Source organism: Pelodiscus sinensis, chromosome 2 (assembly GCF_049634645.1).
Source record: "Pelodiscus sinensis isolate JC-2024 chromosome 2, ASM4963464v1, whole genome shotgun sequence".
NCBI lineage: Eukaryota > Metazoa > Chordata > Testudines > Trionychidae > Pelodiscus > Pelodiscus sinensis.
The window spans coordinates 138744286-138759199 of NC_134712.1; the positions used below are offsets into that span (position 1 = coordinate 138744286).

The 14914-nt window shown below is 46.4% G+C and overlaps 1 protein-coding gene across 1 annotated transcript in view; it reads right to left on the bottom strand.

Moving 5' to 3' along the window:
* Nucleotides 1-317: 317 nt before the first annotated feature.
* The window catches only part of UBE2QL1 (ubiquitin conjugating enzyme E2 QL1), a 31856-nt gene continuing 17259 nt past the window's right edge, over nucleotides 318-14914 (bottom strand). Inside the window, exon 2 of the mRNA XM_075921502.1 lies at nucleotides 318-1641. Within this exon, the coding sequence (XP_075777617.1) occupies nucleotides 1510-1641 (132 nt within the window). The 3' untranslated portion in view covers nucleotides 318-1509. The remainder of the gene's footprint in view (nucleotides 1642-14914) is intronic.

The window sequence follows — 14914 nt, forward strand, 5'->3', positions numbered from 1 at the left end:
ACTCCACAAAGCACCACAAATAGTTAGAATAAGATTTTTTCAGTGCTGTTAAAATACAACCAGAGACTGTTCAACCATTTTGATTAAAAGCAATGGCCTAATCTTGTGTTAGGCATGTAATGGGAGAGTTCTGTAAAAACACATCATAATTTTTTTTTTACTGGACTGCATTTTACAATCAATAATGTCCCACTTTCAATTGAAAATGCTGCCAGAGCAGGCATAATGTATCAATAAGATTTCTAGTGTTTCATAGTACTACACTTATTAATTTGAAAGCAAAAGTAGCCTAAAATGATTGAATTCTTGAGGCAATGTAACGGTACTGGTGATTTTATTCAGAATGTACCCAATATGATTTTCCATTTGGAGTCCACATTTTTAACCTTTTTCATTATATTATTATAAACATTACTCCAGATTTTATGGAGCCTTATAAAGTTTTTAAATTATTGACAGACAAGGAAAATTAAATCTTAATGATTAAATAACAGGACATTTATATACATCAGTGGGTTTTCTCGAATACTGGGCTCAAAGTACATACAACGTCTGTTGAGTAAAAATAAAAAATCCAGCCATGCAAATCACCTTACAAACCAACTGTTCCACTTTCTTTGAAAATCTGACTTTACTTTGTTACTGGCACATTATCTTTAAAAGATTCATATAAGTTTTAAGGTTCATTTATGCTTTTTGGTTTTTGTATTGCCGCTGAAAAGCTGACAGGCAAACATGCTGTTGTAGGAGTACTGCATTGTACTGGGAAGATAAAAACCACTCTACCTTGAACTACTTTGAGCCCTATAGTGGGTGCATCTGGTATCTGAAATATCACCTGATCTAATCACACTGGTTGATCTCTGAACACTAGCGTACCACAATACCAGCATAGATAGCACAATTTGACCAATTGGGTGATTTCACTTAACAATTTTTCAACACCAGAATCTTTCATTGTTATAATTCTGCTTTTATGAATTAAAGGTCATATATAGAGCACAAATGAGGTCTAAATTTAGTCACAGCAGACCACAGCTCCACATAAAGACACATCTTCAAGTTATGTTGACCTGCTAGGAAACAAAGATAAACAGCACAGCAAACATGTACTTGCAATGCACTGCTTCCCTATTAAATATTAACTGCTTCATTTACATTTAAATGAACTGAGCAGTAATGGATGGAATTTCCAATACTGATGTCTGGTGCTGCTGTCATGGAAAGAGAATGAAGACAATATGGCCTGCATGGGGCAAATGACACAATCGTAACATCCGCTCTAAAGTGACTTAAAGATGACCATTCACCAGTCTTGAAACATAATCCTACACAGCATTTGTCTTCTCTCCCTCTGTAAACAGATCACATTATTTAAATGTCTCCTTGACATTCATGGTATATAACAGAAGCTGAAGTAGAAAAGGATGGGTGGTGTACAGCACTGAGGAGATGGCATAGTACTTGGTTTTGTTGTTTTGTTTAGCATTGATGTGCAGGTTGCAAACATCAGCCATCAGAGACGGGGGGAGTGACCCACCCATATTTTTCATGGGTCTTCACTAAACTCTTAAATGTTGCTTCAGCTTCCTTACGACTGAAGGACTTTTTTGATTTGCCAGCTTTTCTGCAGATCCGTCCCTGCACCAAACAAAGAAAAAAATAATTGAAAGTGAGAACACACAGGTCTACTCCGATGTAGCGCTGAACAAGTAGAAACAAAAGGCATTCACGAAAGGCATGCCATAAAACACTCCATTTTTATTAGTTATGTCCTGTGTCTGACCACAAATGCTTGAGCAGGTCTGACAGTCCAGCTAGGAGAGAGCAACATTGTTAGAAGATGGGCAGACACACAAAAGCAGCCTTTTATTATATCATCTTTAATTGCTGAATAACGGGAAGAGGGAAGAAGCTATAGGTGGCTTTCAGGGAATTTCCTACCACTATACAGGCAGATGCAAAAGCACATTTGTGAAGCGAGAGGGCTCAAGTTCTGTATCCTTCCCCCTCCACCGTGGTACTAATCTTTTCCTTTGCCCTTCCAAGTTCCCTCCTGCCAACCTACTCTGGAGCCTCCCTGAGGTGCGTCATCCCAGGGACAGGAAATGCTTTCTTAAAGACCCAAGAGAGTTTAAAAACTCAAACAGTGCCATACGTGATTATTGTCTTATACATTCATTCATAAATATTTACAGTTGATCAAATTACAATTTACAGACAAATCAAGGAGTATTAATGAATGATGTTCTTATTGAGGTTTTTAATGCCCTTCATTAAGAACCTCAATAAGAAAACCTCTCCAAATAGGAAAGATTATCTACAATGCTGTTTCTAATGTAAAAAATAGCTTGTAATATGAATGTGCTTTTACGTGTATCCTATAGAATAGTCACATGCTACCTAGCACACAATTCCTAGATATCTACTGTTAATTTTTATTTAAACAGACCATTTCCATACTAATTCAGTTTTAATATAAACATTAAATTTACCAATAAACGGCCCAAGAACATAAGAACGGCCGTACTGGGTCAGACCAAAGGTCCATCTAGCCCAGTAGCCTGTCTGCCAACAGTGGCCAGCACCAGGTGCCCCAGAGAGGGTGGACTGAAGATAATGATCAAGCAATTTGTCTCCTGCCATCCTTCTCCAGCCTCTGACAAACAGAGGCCAGGGACACCATTTCTATCCCCTGGCTAATAGCCTTTTATGGACCTAACCTCCATGAAATTATCTAGCTTCTCTTTAAACTCTGTTATAGTCCTAGCTTTCACAGCCTCCTCTGGCAAGGAGTTCCACAGGTTGACTATATGCTGTGTGAAGAAGAACTTCCTTTTATTAGTTTTAAACCTGCTACCCATTAATTTCATTTGGTGTCCTCTAGTACTTCAATTATGGGAACTAATAAATAACATTTATTTATCCGCCCTCTCCATACCACTCATGATTTTATATACCTCTATCATATCCCTCCTCAGTCTCCTTTTTTCTAAACTGAAAAGTCCCAGTCGCTTTAACCTCTCTTCATATGGGACCCGTTCCAACCCCTAATAATTTTAGTTGTCCTTTACTGAACCCTTTCCAAGGCCAAAATATCTTTTTTGAGGTGCGGAGACCACATCTGTACACAGTATTCAGGATGTGGGCGTACCATAGTTTTATACAGGGGCAGTAAGATATTCTGTTTCTTATTTTCTATCCCTTTCTTAATAATTCCTAGCATCCTATTTGCCCTTTTGACCGCCACTGCAGACTGCGTGGAAGTTTTCAGAGAACTATCCACGATAACGCCAAGATCTCTTTCCTGATTTGTCATAGCCAAATTAGCCCCCATCATACTGTACATAGTTGGGGTTATTTTTCCCGATGTGCATTACTTTACACTTATCCACATTACATTTCATTTGCCATTTTGTGGCCCAATTGTACACTTCTCTAGTATGTTGTGATTTACCAGCACATGTATAAGGAATTTATGCAGAGTCATAAGTGTCAGTCCTATTATGATTTTTGTGGGGAGACTGGAATCCTGTTTTTGATTAGCTCCTGTGCCTGCATGCCTTTCCTGCTGTGAGCTAAGGCTCATATACTCTACAGTGTGACAGCCCCACATTCTGCTGCCATGACCCATTAGGTTACCAGATGGTTTCAAAAAAATACCGGACACATTTGATCCTAGATCGGGCAGGGGGTAGAGACCAGCTGGGAGGGGAGCGGGGCTGGCTGAGGGAAATCGGGGGGGGGGGGAGAACCAGCCGGTGGAAAGCAGGGCTGGCCGGGAGGGTGTTGAGAGAAGTGGGGCTGGCTGTGGGGTGAGAATGGGGGGGGGGGGGGGGAACGGCTGGGGAGGAGTGGAGCTGGCTGAGGGGGAAAGAGCAGGGAGTGGGTGGGAAGGGAGTGGGGCTGGCCCAGATGCACGCAGATCTCAGGGTGCTGCCTGTCCTGCGCATGGTCCCAGTGGGGCACACAGGTGAGTTGGCCCCGGGGATTCCAGCCCGCCCCGGCTCTGCCCCCCTCCTCTTACTGTGTAGTTGCGTAGTGCCTGGCTGGTAGACACGCTCACGCAGTATGAGTGTGTCTACCAGCCAGGCAGTATGCAACTACGTACTGATACTCATGATAATAATAAAACTTACTTAATTAGAACATACCGGACATTTATATGTTTCTCAATTTGTTACCCAGACAGAAAGCTCAAATACCGGACTGTCCGGTTCAAAACTGGACACCTGGTAACCCTATGACCCGTCCTTCTGTGGCAATGTGGTATGTTTGACTAGTTCCCAGCTTCACTGAAACTTTTGTTTTCAACCAGCGCAGGAGCTCACATTTTAAATATTCATCAAATCACTGATATTCTAATTGACGACTCAGAAGTGTATTGCAAAGTTATTATAAGGGCAGTTGACGATTTTGGAACCTGGAAGGTATAGGATGCAATTTAATACTATAGAATGAGCATATCAGCTGTAAGTTTCTGCTTAAATGGTCAGTAATGTAATAAGCAATTATGACATGTAAAATATTATCCTATGGAATCAGATTTTACAGTTCAGTGAGATAAATGGGCAGCTTACAGCTGTCAGGATTACTGTTTCAGGTTGTCTGAAGACCTAAAAAAATATTTTATTTTTTTGTCAGCCTACATAGGCTGACATTTTAGTCTTGTTTTAAAGGTTATACTCACAGATGAGAAGACTAGAGAGATGCTTTTATATTTTGTAATCAAATTTTAGATTTTGGAACTCAATTCAGCAATAAATTCCACTTTAGATTTATACTGGTCTGAAGATGGTCAGTATTGGGCCTTACATATTTGTAAAACTAAATGTTTGCTGTTTAATAATATAATATAAGATTTTATCTGACTGGCATTTTCACTGCTCTTAGGGTATGTCTACACTACAAAGTTAATTCGAACTAACGGACGTTAGTTCGAATTAACTTTGATAGGCGCTACACTAGCGCTCCGCTAGTTCGAACTTAATTCGAACGAGCGGAGCACTTAGTTTGAACTAGGTAAACCTCATTCTATGAGGACTAAGCCTAGTTCGAATTTACTAGTTCGAATTAAGGGCTGTGTAGTCCCTTAATTCGAACTAGTGGGAGGCTAGCCCTCCCCAGCTTTCCCTGGTGGCCACTCTGGCCAACACCAGGGAAACTCTATTGCCCCCCTCCCGGCCCCAGACCCCTTAAAGGGGCACGGACTGGCTACGGTGCCCATGCCAGGTGCAAGCCTGCCAGCACCCAACTAGCAGACCCTGCACCTGGCACGGCTCGAGCCACCCACCCGATGCCCCCCCAGCCCTCTGCCTCTTCCCGGGACCAGGCTGGCGGCTCCTGGGAGCTTGCCCGGGACCGCAAGAGGTGGGCACCCGCCTGGTCTAGTGCAGACATCGTGGACCTCGTACACGACCTCCGCACTAGGCACAGGAAAGTGGCCGACTAGGGCAGGAGAGCTGCCAGCCTGGCCACCCAGGAACAGGTGTGCATGAAAATCAAGGTGGTCCACTGAGACCCCCGACCCTGAGTTTACAATGGCCGTACTGGGTCAGACCAAAGGTCCATCTAGCCCAGTAGCCTGTCTGCTGACAGCGGCCAACCCTAGGGACCCTGGAGGGGATGGAACGAAGACAGTGACCAAGCCATTTGTCTCGTGCCATCCCTCTTCAGCCTTCCACACTTTATCTCACTTCTCTTTAAACTCTGTTCTAGTTCTAGCCTTCACAGCCTCCTGCAGCAAGGAGTTCCACAGGTTGACTCTTTGCTTTGTGAAGAACAACTTTCTGTTACTACTTTGAAGCCTGCTACCCATTCCTTTCCTTTGGTGTCCTCTAGTCTTTCTATTATGGGAACTAATGAAGAACTTTTTTTGATGCACCCTCTCCACCCCACTCATGCTTTTATAGACCTCTATCCTATCCCCCCTCAGTCTCCTCTTTTCTAAACTGAAAAGTCCCAGTCTCTTTAGCCTCTCTTCATATGGGACCTGTTCCAAACCCCTGATCATTTTAATTGCCCTCCCCTCTCCCACCCTCTCTCTTCCCCTCTCCCACCTCCTTTTCCCAGTCTCCCCCAGTTTTGTTCAATAAAGAGAGATTCTATTTTTGACCACACATATTCTTGATTTTGTACATCAGGAAGGAGGACTAGGGAAGGGTAAGTGGAAGGAGGTGAGGGAGGAATGGGGTATGAGCCCCGGATGGGGAGGACTGGGCTGGCTCTGTGGGCTTCTGGGGCTGGAAGCTCTCCTGCAGCCCCTCAATTGCTCCCTCTCCCCAGATGGCAGCCTGCGGCAAGTGCAGCCGGGCTGATGGCCGAGTGCTGTGATGTGCCCAGTGTGGGCACTCAGGGCACTCCAAGCCAGGACTGATTTGCAAGCGGGACACCCCTGAGAACTGTCTGTCCGGGGTGGGGGTCGGGTCCCTTTAAGCACAGCCCTCGGCTAGCCTGAGGCAGCAGCTCCACGCTCTAAGTCCTCATCTGATGCCTTGCCAGCACTGCTTCCGGCCATCCTTTACCCCGGTTCAGGGTCCACTTAATGTGGACATGCTAGTTTGAATTAGCAAAACGCTAATTCAAACTAGTTTTTTAGTCTGGATCCGTTAGTTCGAATTAGCTTAGTTCGAATTAACTAATTCGAACTAAGTTAGTTCGAATTAGTGCTGTAGTGTAGACATACCCTCACTGTCATAACACTGTTGTAATGATGATAACATATGTTCATGTAACAGCAAAGGGCCTGATTTTGCCTTGCAGATGCGCAGACTGATCTCTCTCAACAGAAAGTGAGGGGTAGAGGAAGAAGTTCTCAGAGGTGCAATTGTGTTGCCATCCAATTACAGAGAAAGACTGCTGAACTGGAATTAACTTACAAATCTGACACTCTTACCCTGGGCTGAAATAAAGACATTCACTGGTTGGGGCATTACAAAGCCAATTTCTCCTGCCTTTAACATACACATTTTCACATCAAATGCTATGAATGAGACACCTCCAGTCCACTTAATTAGCCTCATTAATACGAGTCCTACAATTGACAAGTACTTTTGCTATTATATATGTCTTGGTTTCTGTTATTTCTACTCCAACTTTGATGAAGTGAGTTTTACCCACAAAAGCTCATGATTCTGTATATTTTTGTTAGTCTCTAAGGGTACGTCTAAACTACATGGCTCCGTCGACGGAGCCATGTAGATTTGTTTTTTTGGCAAAGGCAAATGAAGCCGCGATTTAAATGATCGCGGCTTCATTTACATTTACATGGCTGCCGCGCTGAGCCGACAAACAGCTGATGAGCTGTTTGTCGGCTCGCGTGCTAGTCTGGACGTTCCCCCTGTCGACATCAAAGCCCTTTGTCGGCAGCCCCGGTAAACCTTATTCCATGAGGAATAATGGGGCTGCCGACAAAGGGCTTTGATGTCGGCAGGGGAGCGTTTAGACTAGCGCGCGAGCCGACAAACAGCTAATCAGCTGTTTGTCGGCTCAGCGCGGCAGCCATGTAAATGTAAATGAAGCCGCGATCATTTAAATCGTGGCTTCATTTGCCTTTGCCTATGTGTCTAATCTACATGCCTCTGCCGACAGAGGCATGTAGTCTAGACACAGCCTAAGGGTATGGCTACACTAGCCACTCTAGTTCGAACTAGGGTGGCTAAAGTAGTCATTCGAACTTGCAAATGAAGCCCGGGATTTAAATATCCCGGGCTTCATTTGCATGTTCCTGGGCGCCGCCATTTTTAAATGCCCGGTAGCTTGAACTACCTGACCGCAGCTACACACGGCATGGGCTAGGTAGTTCGAATTAACACTCTTAATTTGAACTACTGTTACTCCTCCTCATTGCAGTTCGAACTAGGGTGGCTAATGTAGCCATACCCTAAAGTGTCACAGGACTACTCGCTGTTTTCAACTACTCACAGATATGCTCCAGAGGAAACTGCCAACATGGTAAATTGTCCCAGTGATAGCATGGTAACATCACTAAATGACAGAACATGTTTCCTGCTGATTCAACATAGCATTCCCCTCATAATAGCACATGCAAAAAATAAATGTAGCAACAGGACACTATTTCAAATGTATGCTTGGTAAGGCTATAGGTTAACAACATCTTATCATTTATAATAAATATAGAATAATTTTTCTCATTTAGTGTGGATATGAATTAAATTATTTCTGAAATCAGTAGGCTACACAGTAACTAAACAGTAATGTAGCTACAATGTTATTCTACTATATACTAATACTACTCTTTAAAATGCTACTTTGTATTGCATATACACAATTTTATTTAGATTATTAAACTACCACTTTATCATAATTGTTTGACAGTCTGACTTGAAAGCCTTTGTTATAACAAAAATGATCTGATAAGCAGCTACTCTTGTGATTAGAAGGAACCAAGTAACATATACTCTTTTTCGACACTTTACTGAACATTAAAGATGTCAATGAGCAGTCTATGACTAAGGCTATGTCTAGACTGCAAACTTTTTTTGAAAGAAGCTTTTTTGAAAGAGCTCTTTCGAAAAAGCTTCTTTCGAAAGAGAGCGTCCAGACTGCATTGATGCTCTCTCGAAAGAAAGCCCTGATTACTATTCACAGAATGGCCACCAGGGCACCTGTGCTTTTTTCGACTGCCTCTTCTTTCAAAAAATGTCACTGTTCTGCATCCACACACCCCTTTTTTTGAAAGAGCTCTTTCAAAAAAGGCGTTCTTCCTCGTAATTTGAGGTTTACCAATGTTGAAAAAAAATCCTGCCTTTTTTCGATTTAATTTCTAAAGAACATGATTGCAGTCTGGACACAGGTGAAGCTTTTTCGAAAAAAGGGCAGTTTTTTCGAAAAAACAATGTAGTCTAGACATACCCTAACTGATAAGAGTAGGCTTGTCAGTTAATCTAATTGACAACTTGTCTTTTCCTCCCCCCCCCAGCCTTGCTACCTCTTTATCAGAAGCAGTGACGCAGGAGGAGGGGCAGGAGCTGGTGCTGGGGGGAGCCAGCTTAAAAGCTGGTTCCCCCCAGCACTGGCTCTGCAGTGGTGCATGCCCCTAGCGGGAGATGGGGGGGAGCAAGGGAGGTTACTGTGAAGCAGCCCCTATCTGTGGGGGGTCCGAGCTCCCTGTGGACAGATGCTGGCCCCTGGCAGCAGCTCCTGTCTGCAAGGGGTCTGCAAGCAGAGGCTGCTTTGTGTCACCAGCCACTGTCTTTGGGGGGTCCGAGCTGGTTTTTAAACTGGCTCCCCTTGCAGACTGGCTCCTGCCTGGCACCCTGCACTGCTGCCTCTGTATCAGAGCAAGGTAGCAGGGGTTTCACCAGGAATTGGGCCAGAGTGCACTGGCTGCCAACCCTGCCCCCGAGCACTATAGAATAGTCAACTAACTGCTAAGAATTCATGCAGTTAGTCAACTATTCTATTACCTGCCATCTAATATCCCTACTGAAAATCAAATGTAGATCACAATTTTTAATTCCCATATTTTGTTTTTGATTTATTAGCTCTGTGACACTCAGTTGATAGGCAGACAAATGGAAATTGGTAGCAGGGAATTAATGTTCTTTGGATGAAGGAAAGATTAAAGGTTTTAGTGTTATAATACTTAATATTTATTGGCAAGTCTGCATTTCTTGTTGACTTTTAACAATAACTAAATAATTTGAACTGAAAATTGCCATATCTAACTACTTTCTATAGATAACACTGAATAAACAATTGAATTTTGAGTTAAAATCAAGAGTAAAATCAAAATTGAACAAACAGTCCCTTCCCACCAAAGACCTACATCCCGGAAATTGTTAAAAGTGTTTTAATACTCATAGGGTACGTCTAGACTACAGGGTTTTGTTGACAGAAGTTTTGTCGACAAAATGCGTCTAGACTACCTCAAGCCATAGACAAAACTATTTGCTTTGTCGACAGAGAGCGTCCAGACTGCAGGGCACTCTGTCAACAGAAGAAAGTACCCGGAACTGCTTTGCCAGGTCACAGGGGCAGCATGTACTTCCTGGTGCTGCTGCCTGCACTTTGCAGAGATGCATGCTAAAAGGGACACCCCCCGCCTCTCCCCGACTAGCCATTGTTCTGCTGCTGCAGCTGCCTAGAGGGATAGCAAAGGGTCTGCAGTGCCTGTTTGGAGTGCCCTGCTTCCTGGCACAGCACAGCAGTGTGGGGTTTTTTTTTTAAGGTTTTTCCAAGCCTTTGTTTACCATGGAGCGAGAGCTTCCCCTGGCCAGGCGCTGGCCCCACTCCACGGTGCTTCAAATGCTGCTGCAACTGCATGAGACTATCATGCTGTTAATGCCTGGTCCGGAACCTGAGCCCAGACTGGAGCCGCTTCTTCAGGATGCAGCAGCACTGTTCCTGCCTCTGAACTTTTTCCCGGACAGGCGATGTTGGAGGATGGAAACAAGTACGGACTGGTGGGACCGGCTCGTAATGGAGCAGTGGGATGATAAGGCTTGACTCCAAAACTTCAGGATGCGGAAGTCCACCTTCCTGGAGCTTTGCAACTGGCTTGCCCCCACCCCGCAACAACAGGACACCCACCTGCGCCCTGCCATCCCGCTGGAGAAAAGGGTAGCTATTGCCCTCTGGAAGCTGGCCACTCCTGATAGCTACCGGTCAGTGGGACAGCAGTTTGGTGTAGGGAGATTTACTGTAGGTGCTGTGTTGATGGAGGTAAGTCCCTTCGGGACAGGGGGAGAGCAGTCCGTAAGGGGACTGTAACCAAAAAAGGGTGGGTGGGGGTTAATGGAGGGGAGGTAGTGGAGGGCTCCTGTGTCTTACACCATGATACTACTGGGAGCAATCACTGGGGGCTGGGTTCTTGGGGGGGCGGATGGTCGCCAAAGGACTTGGGCAACCCCTCTACTTCATAATCTGTGTTTGTTTGTATGTGTCTATTTTTGCAGGTGATGAGGGCCATCAACTCACAGCTGCTGAATCGGATTGTCCGCCTCGGAGACCTAGACACGATCATGGCTGGTTTTGCAGGGCTGGGATTCCCAAACTGCGGAGGAGCGCTCGATGGCATGCACATTCCCATCCGTGCACCACCCCATCAAGCCGCCCAGTATATCAACAGAAAAGGGTACTTTTCCATTGTGCTGCAGGCCATGGTGGACCACCGTGGACTATTTACAGACCTGTGTGTGGGGTGGTCGGGCCAGGCACATGATGCGCGGATCTTCCGCAATTCACACCTGTACGAAAGGCTGCAGACAGGAACCTTCTTCCCCCAGCGAACCTCTGCTATCGGGGACGTAGAGATGCCGGTCTGCATTGTGGCCGATGCGGCGTACCCCCTCATGCCCTGGCTTATGAAGCCATACACAGGGCATCTGACCCCGAGCAAGGAAGTGTTTAATGCGCACCTGACACGCGCCCGTTTACAGGTAGAATGCGCATTTGGCCGGTTGAAGGGAAGGTTTAGGTGCCTGCTAACTCGCCTTGACATGGGGGAACACAATATCCCAGAGGTGGTGGCAGCATGTTGCATCCTCCACATCCTGGTGGAGAGCAAAGGGGAGGCCTTCCTCCCAGGTTGGGGGCCAATGGCTGAAGTGGAGGGCAGGCGGTTTGCGCAGCCTCGGACAGCTGCCATGTGCCAAGCCCATCAGGTGGGGGTTCGCATCCGGGAGGCTCGGCATGAGCACTTCTCAGCTGGAGGCCTATGATTCCCCAAGGTATCCCCAATGGGGTCTGTGGGCCTTCCCCCCCCATCCCAAAACCTTCCCCACAATCCATCCCTGCATCTGAACAGTTAAGGTGCACACACCATGTTAAACAGTAAAAATATGTTTATCAAGGAGTAATGTAAGAAATTAGATCTGTTATACAAAATATAATTGTTCAACAAATGTGAAAAATAAAGTTCTTTTTTTAACTAATAACCTGTGTTTATAACTGTGGTAGGAGGGGGGATTTCAACCTGGAGGAAGGGAGGGACGGAGGGAGGAGGGATTTCCAACATGGAGGGAGGGAGGGAGGGAGGAGGAATTTCCAATATGGAGTGAGGGAGGGAGGGGGGATTTCCAACATGGAGGGAGGAAGGGAGGGCAGACAACTTAAGGGTAATGGCGGCCTCGCCTGGGCCGCAAGGCTTTGCCACCCCTGGTCCGTGGACCCAGCCGTCCTCGGGCTCGAGTGGGGGCTGACAATGACTCGGCTCTAGCGGGGGGGAGGGGCAGGGCTGGAGGGGTGGCAGGGGCGGAGGGAGAAGAAGGGGGGTCAGAGGGGGCTGAGGGGAAGGACGGGGGGTCAGAGGGGGCTGGAGCTGGATGGGCAGGAGGAGTCCCCAGGGGGAGAGGGCCTGGCACAGCCAGGGACTCCTGGACGGTGGCACACATTCTGCTCCACTCTGGGAGGAAGTCCTGCAGCAGGCGAGTATGCCACCGAGCCTCCTCCCTCGCTCTTTCAGCCATGGTCTCTTGCATTTTGGCTATGATCCCCTCCATTTTTTCCATGGCCTCCACATGCCTCCTCAGGAGGTCATTGTAGGTCCTCCAATGCCTGCGGGTGCTGTGGGACCGGGTGGGTGGTGGCACAGGAGTTGCTCGGTGGACAGCAGCAGCAGGTCCAGCTGTGGAGAAGAAGAGGGAGAACCGATCAGTGTTAGCAATTCACACACAAGTCCATACAACAAGGGATGGGAATGTTGTTACTGGTAGGCCACGTCTGGCCTTGCCAGCCGCCTTGGCTGCACAGGGGACCCGTTGTGGCTAGGACAATGTCCACCTCCACCCCCTAGATCCTCCCGCCCTCCACTGTGACCGCCCAGGCCAGATCAGTGTGCAGCCACAGTAGGACAGGGGCCTGCTGCACCTTGGGTCTCCCATGCCCCCCACCCACATACCCACCATCTGCCCGCCTGCTTGTACATGCACAGAGAGATGCAAGCTGTCCAGGAGGGAGGACCAAGATGTGAACACTGCTCTGCATCCTCTCTGCTCCCACCTCCCCTGTGCTGTGTCTGTGATCCTGCCTGCACTCACCTGATGTTCCTTCTCCTGCATCAGAGGGTGCCTGCGAGGCTTCCTGCATCTCTGGGACAGGCTGCAGAGTCAGGGTAAGGGTGTCCTCCATCTGCTCCTCCTCCTCCTCCTCCACATCTTCCCTGGGGACCTCCTGCCGGCTCTGCTGCACTGGTGTGTGCAACCCTGTCTGCACGAGCACTGGTGCAGACATAGGTTCCTGGCCTCCCAGGATGTGGTCCAGTTCCTGATAGTAGCTGCAGTGCACTGGGGCTGCACCTGAAGCCGAGCTCTGCTCTCGGGCCTTCATGTATCTCTGGTGAAGTTCCTTCACTTTGGCCCGGACCTGTTGGAGTGTCCTGGGGTGGTGCCCTTTATCGGCCAGCCCCATAGCCATGCGGCTATAGATGCTGGCGTTCCTGCGCCGGGTGTGCAGGGCCTGGACTGCTTCCTCCTCCCCCCACAGTTCAAGCAGGGTCAGGACCTCTGTCCCTGACCAGGCTGGGGCTCTCCTTTTGTCACCTGTGGGCACCAGGGCTGGCTCCCTCAAAGGTTCTTGGGGGCCTTGTGGCGCTGGAGCTGCACACATGGCCACGTGCAGGTGACGCTGGGAGAGCTCTTGGCTGACAGGCTCTGTCTGTGGCCAGCTTCCTGTCACAATGCCTGCCAGGGATGTCTGTGCCTTTAAAACATGGCTACAGACAGGACCAAGAAGAGGTTTTTCCTGAAGAAGGACTGTCCAGCAGGGAGCTTGCCTGGAGGACTTTTTCTGTCGACAAAAGAAACCCCCGCGTCCAGACTGCCCTTTCTGTCGACAGAACTCTGTCAACAAAGACGTTATGCCTCGTAAAATGAGGTTTACCAGCGTCGACAAAACTGCTGAGTTCTGTCGACGTTATGTCGACAGAAAAGGTGTGCAAATTGCGCCCCGTCTACGCTGGGACAAATTTAGGAAAATCCTCCTCTTTTGAAAGAGCCCTTCATCCTCGTGGAAGGAAGAAGACAAGGCTTCCAAAAGAGTGCAGCTGCTCTTCCGCAAAGTTAAGCAGAAGAGCAGATGTGTTCCCTAGACACAGCGGAGTTTTTCCAGTATCCCGGAAAAACCCTGTAGTCTAGACGTAGCGTGACAGTTAAACTTCATCCAAATATTCTATAAAACATAAAGCAACATAAAGCAAGGAAGCTTTTTATAAAAGCATTTAAACAAATGTAGCTCCTAAAAGAGCCATCAGCTCTTTCCATGTACTAGTAAAATATGAATGAATCGTTTTTAAGCATGTGGTGAGGTCCTTTTCATAATGAGTTAATCAAGATTAAAATACAGAAATATAAAGATGAAAAGCATAGAGTGGTTTGTCCATTTATTTATTTAAGCAGAACTTGGAACAACTAGCTGCTTTTTAAAAAAAACCCTAATTTAGAATATTTAAACACAAGTCAAATTCTATTTGCCTTATGCTGATGAACAGCCAAACTGACTTCTCCATCAGGTTACACACAAAAAAGGCAAGCAGGAATTGGCCATCCACCACGGAGAAATCATAATTAGGTCCTATTCTCATGGAAGCCAAAAGCAGAACACCCCCTGACTTCACGATCAAGGATTCAGCCTTTAAATAAGATAGTCAAAAGTTACACAACAATATTAAAATATTAGCAGTGTTTCACACAGACCATTGCTAAGTTAGCCTGCATTACCAGCTTCATGGAATCATTTTTTACTTATATTTCATGCTATTGCTACTTTGAGAAAATGAGTACCGGCTGTGCAACTTTGGCTACGAAAGTTTGTCATGTTAAACAAAAAACTTTAGCTAATTATTTGCATTATATATTGAAGCCCCTCTCATCTCATGTTTAGAAAATATCTAATTTGTTCAAAGAATCTGTGGTTAAGTAAATGGTGAGGGGCAAAGGCTTTGATTTTGTGGAAC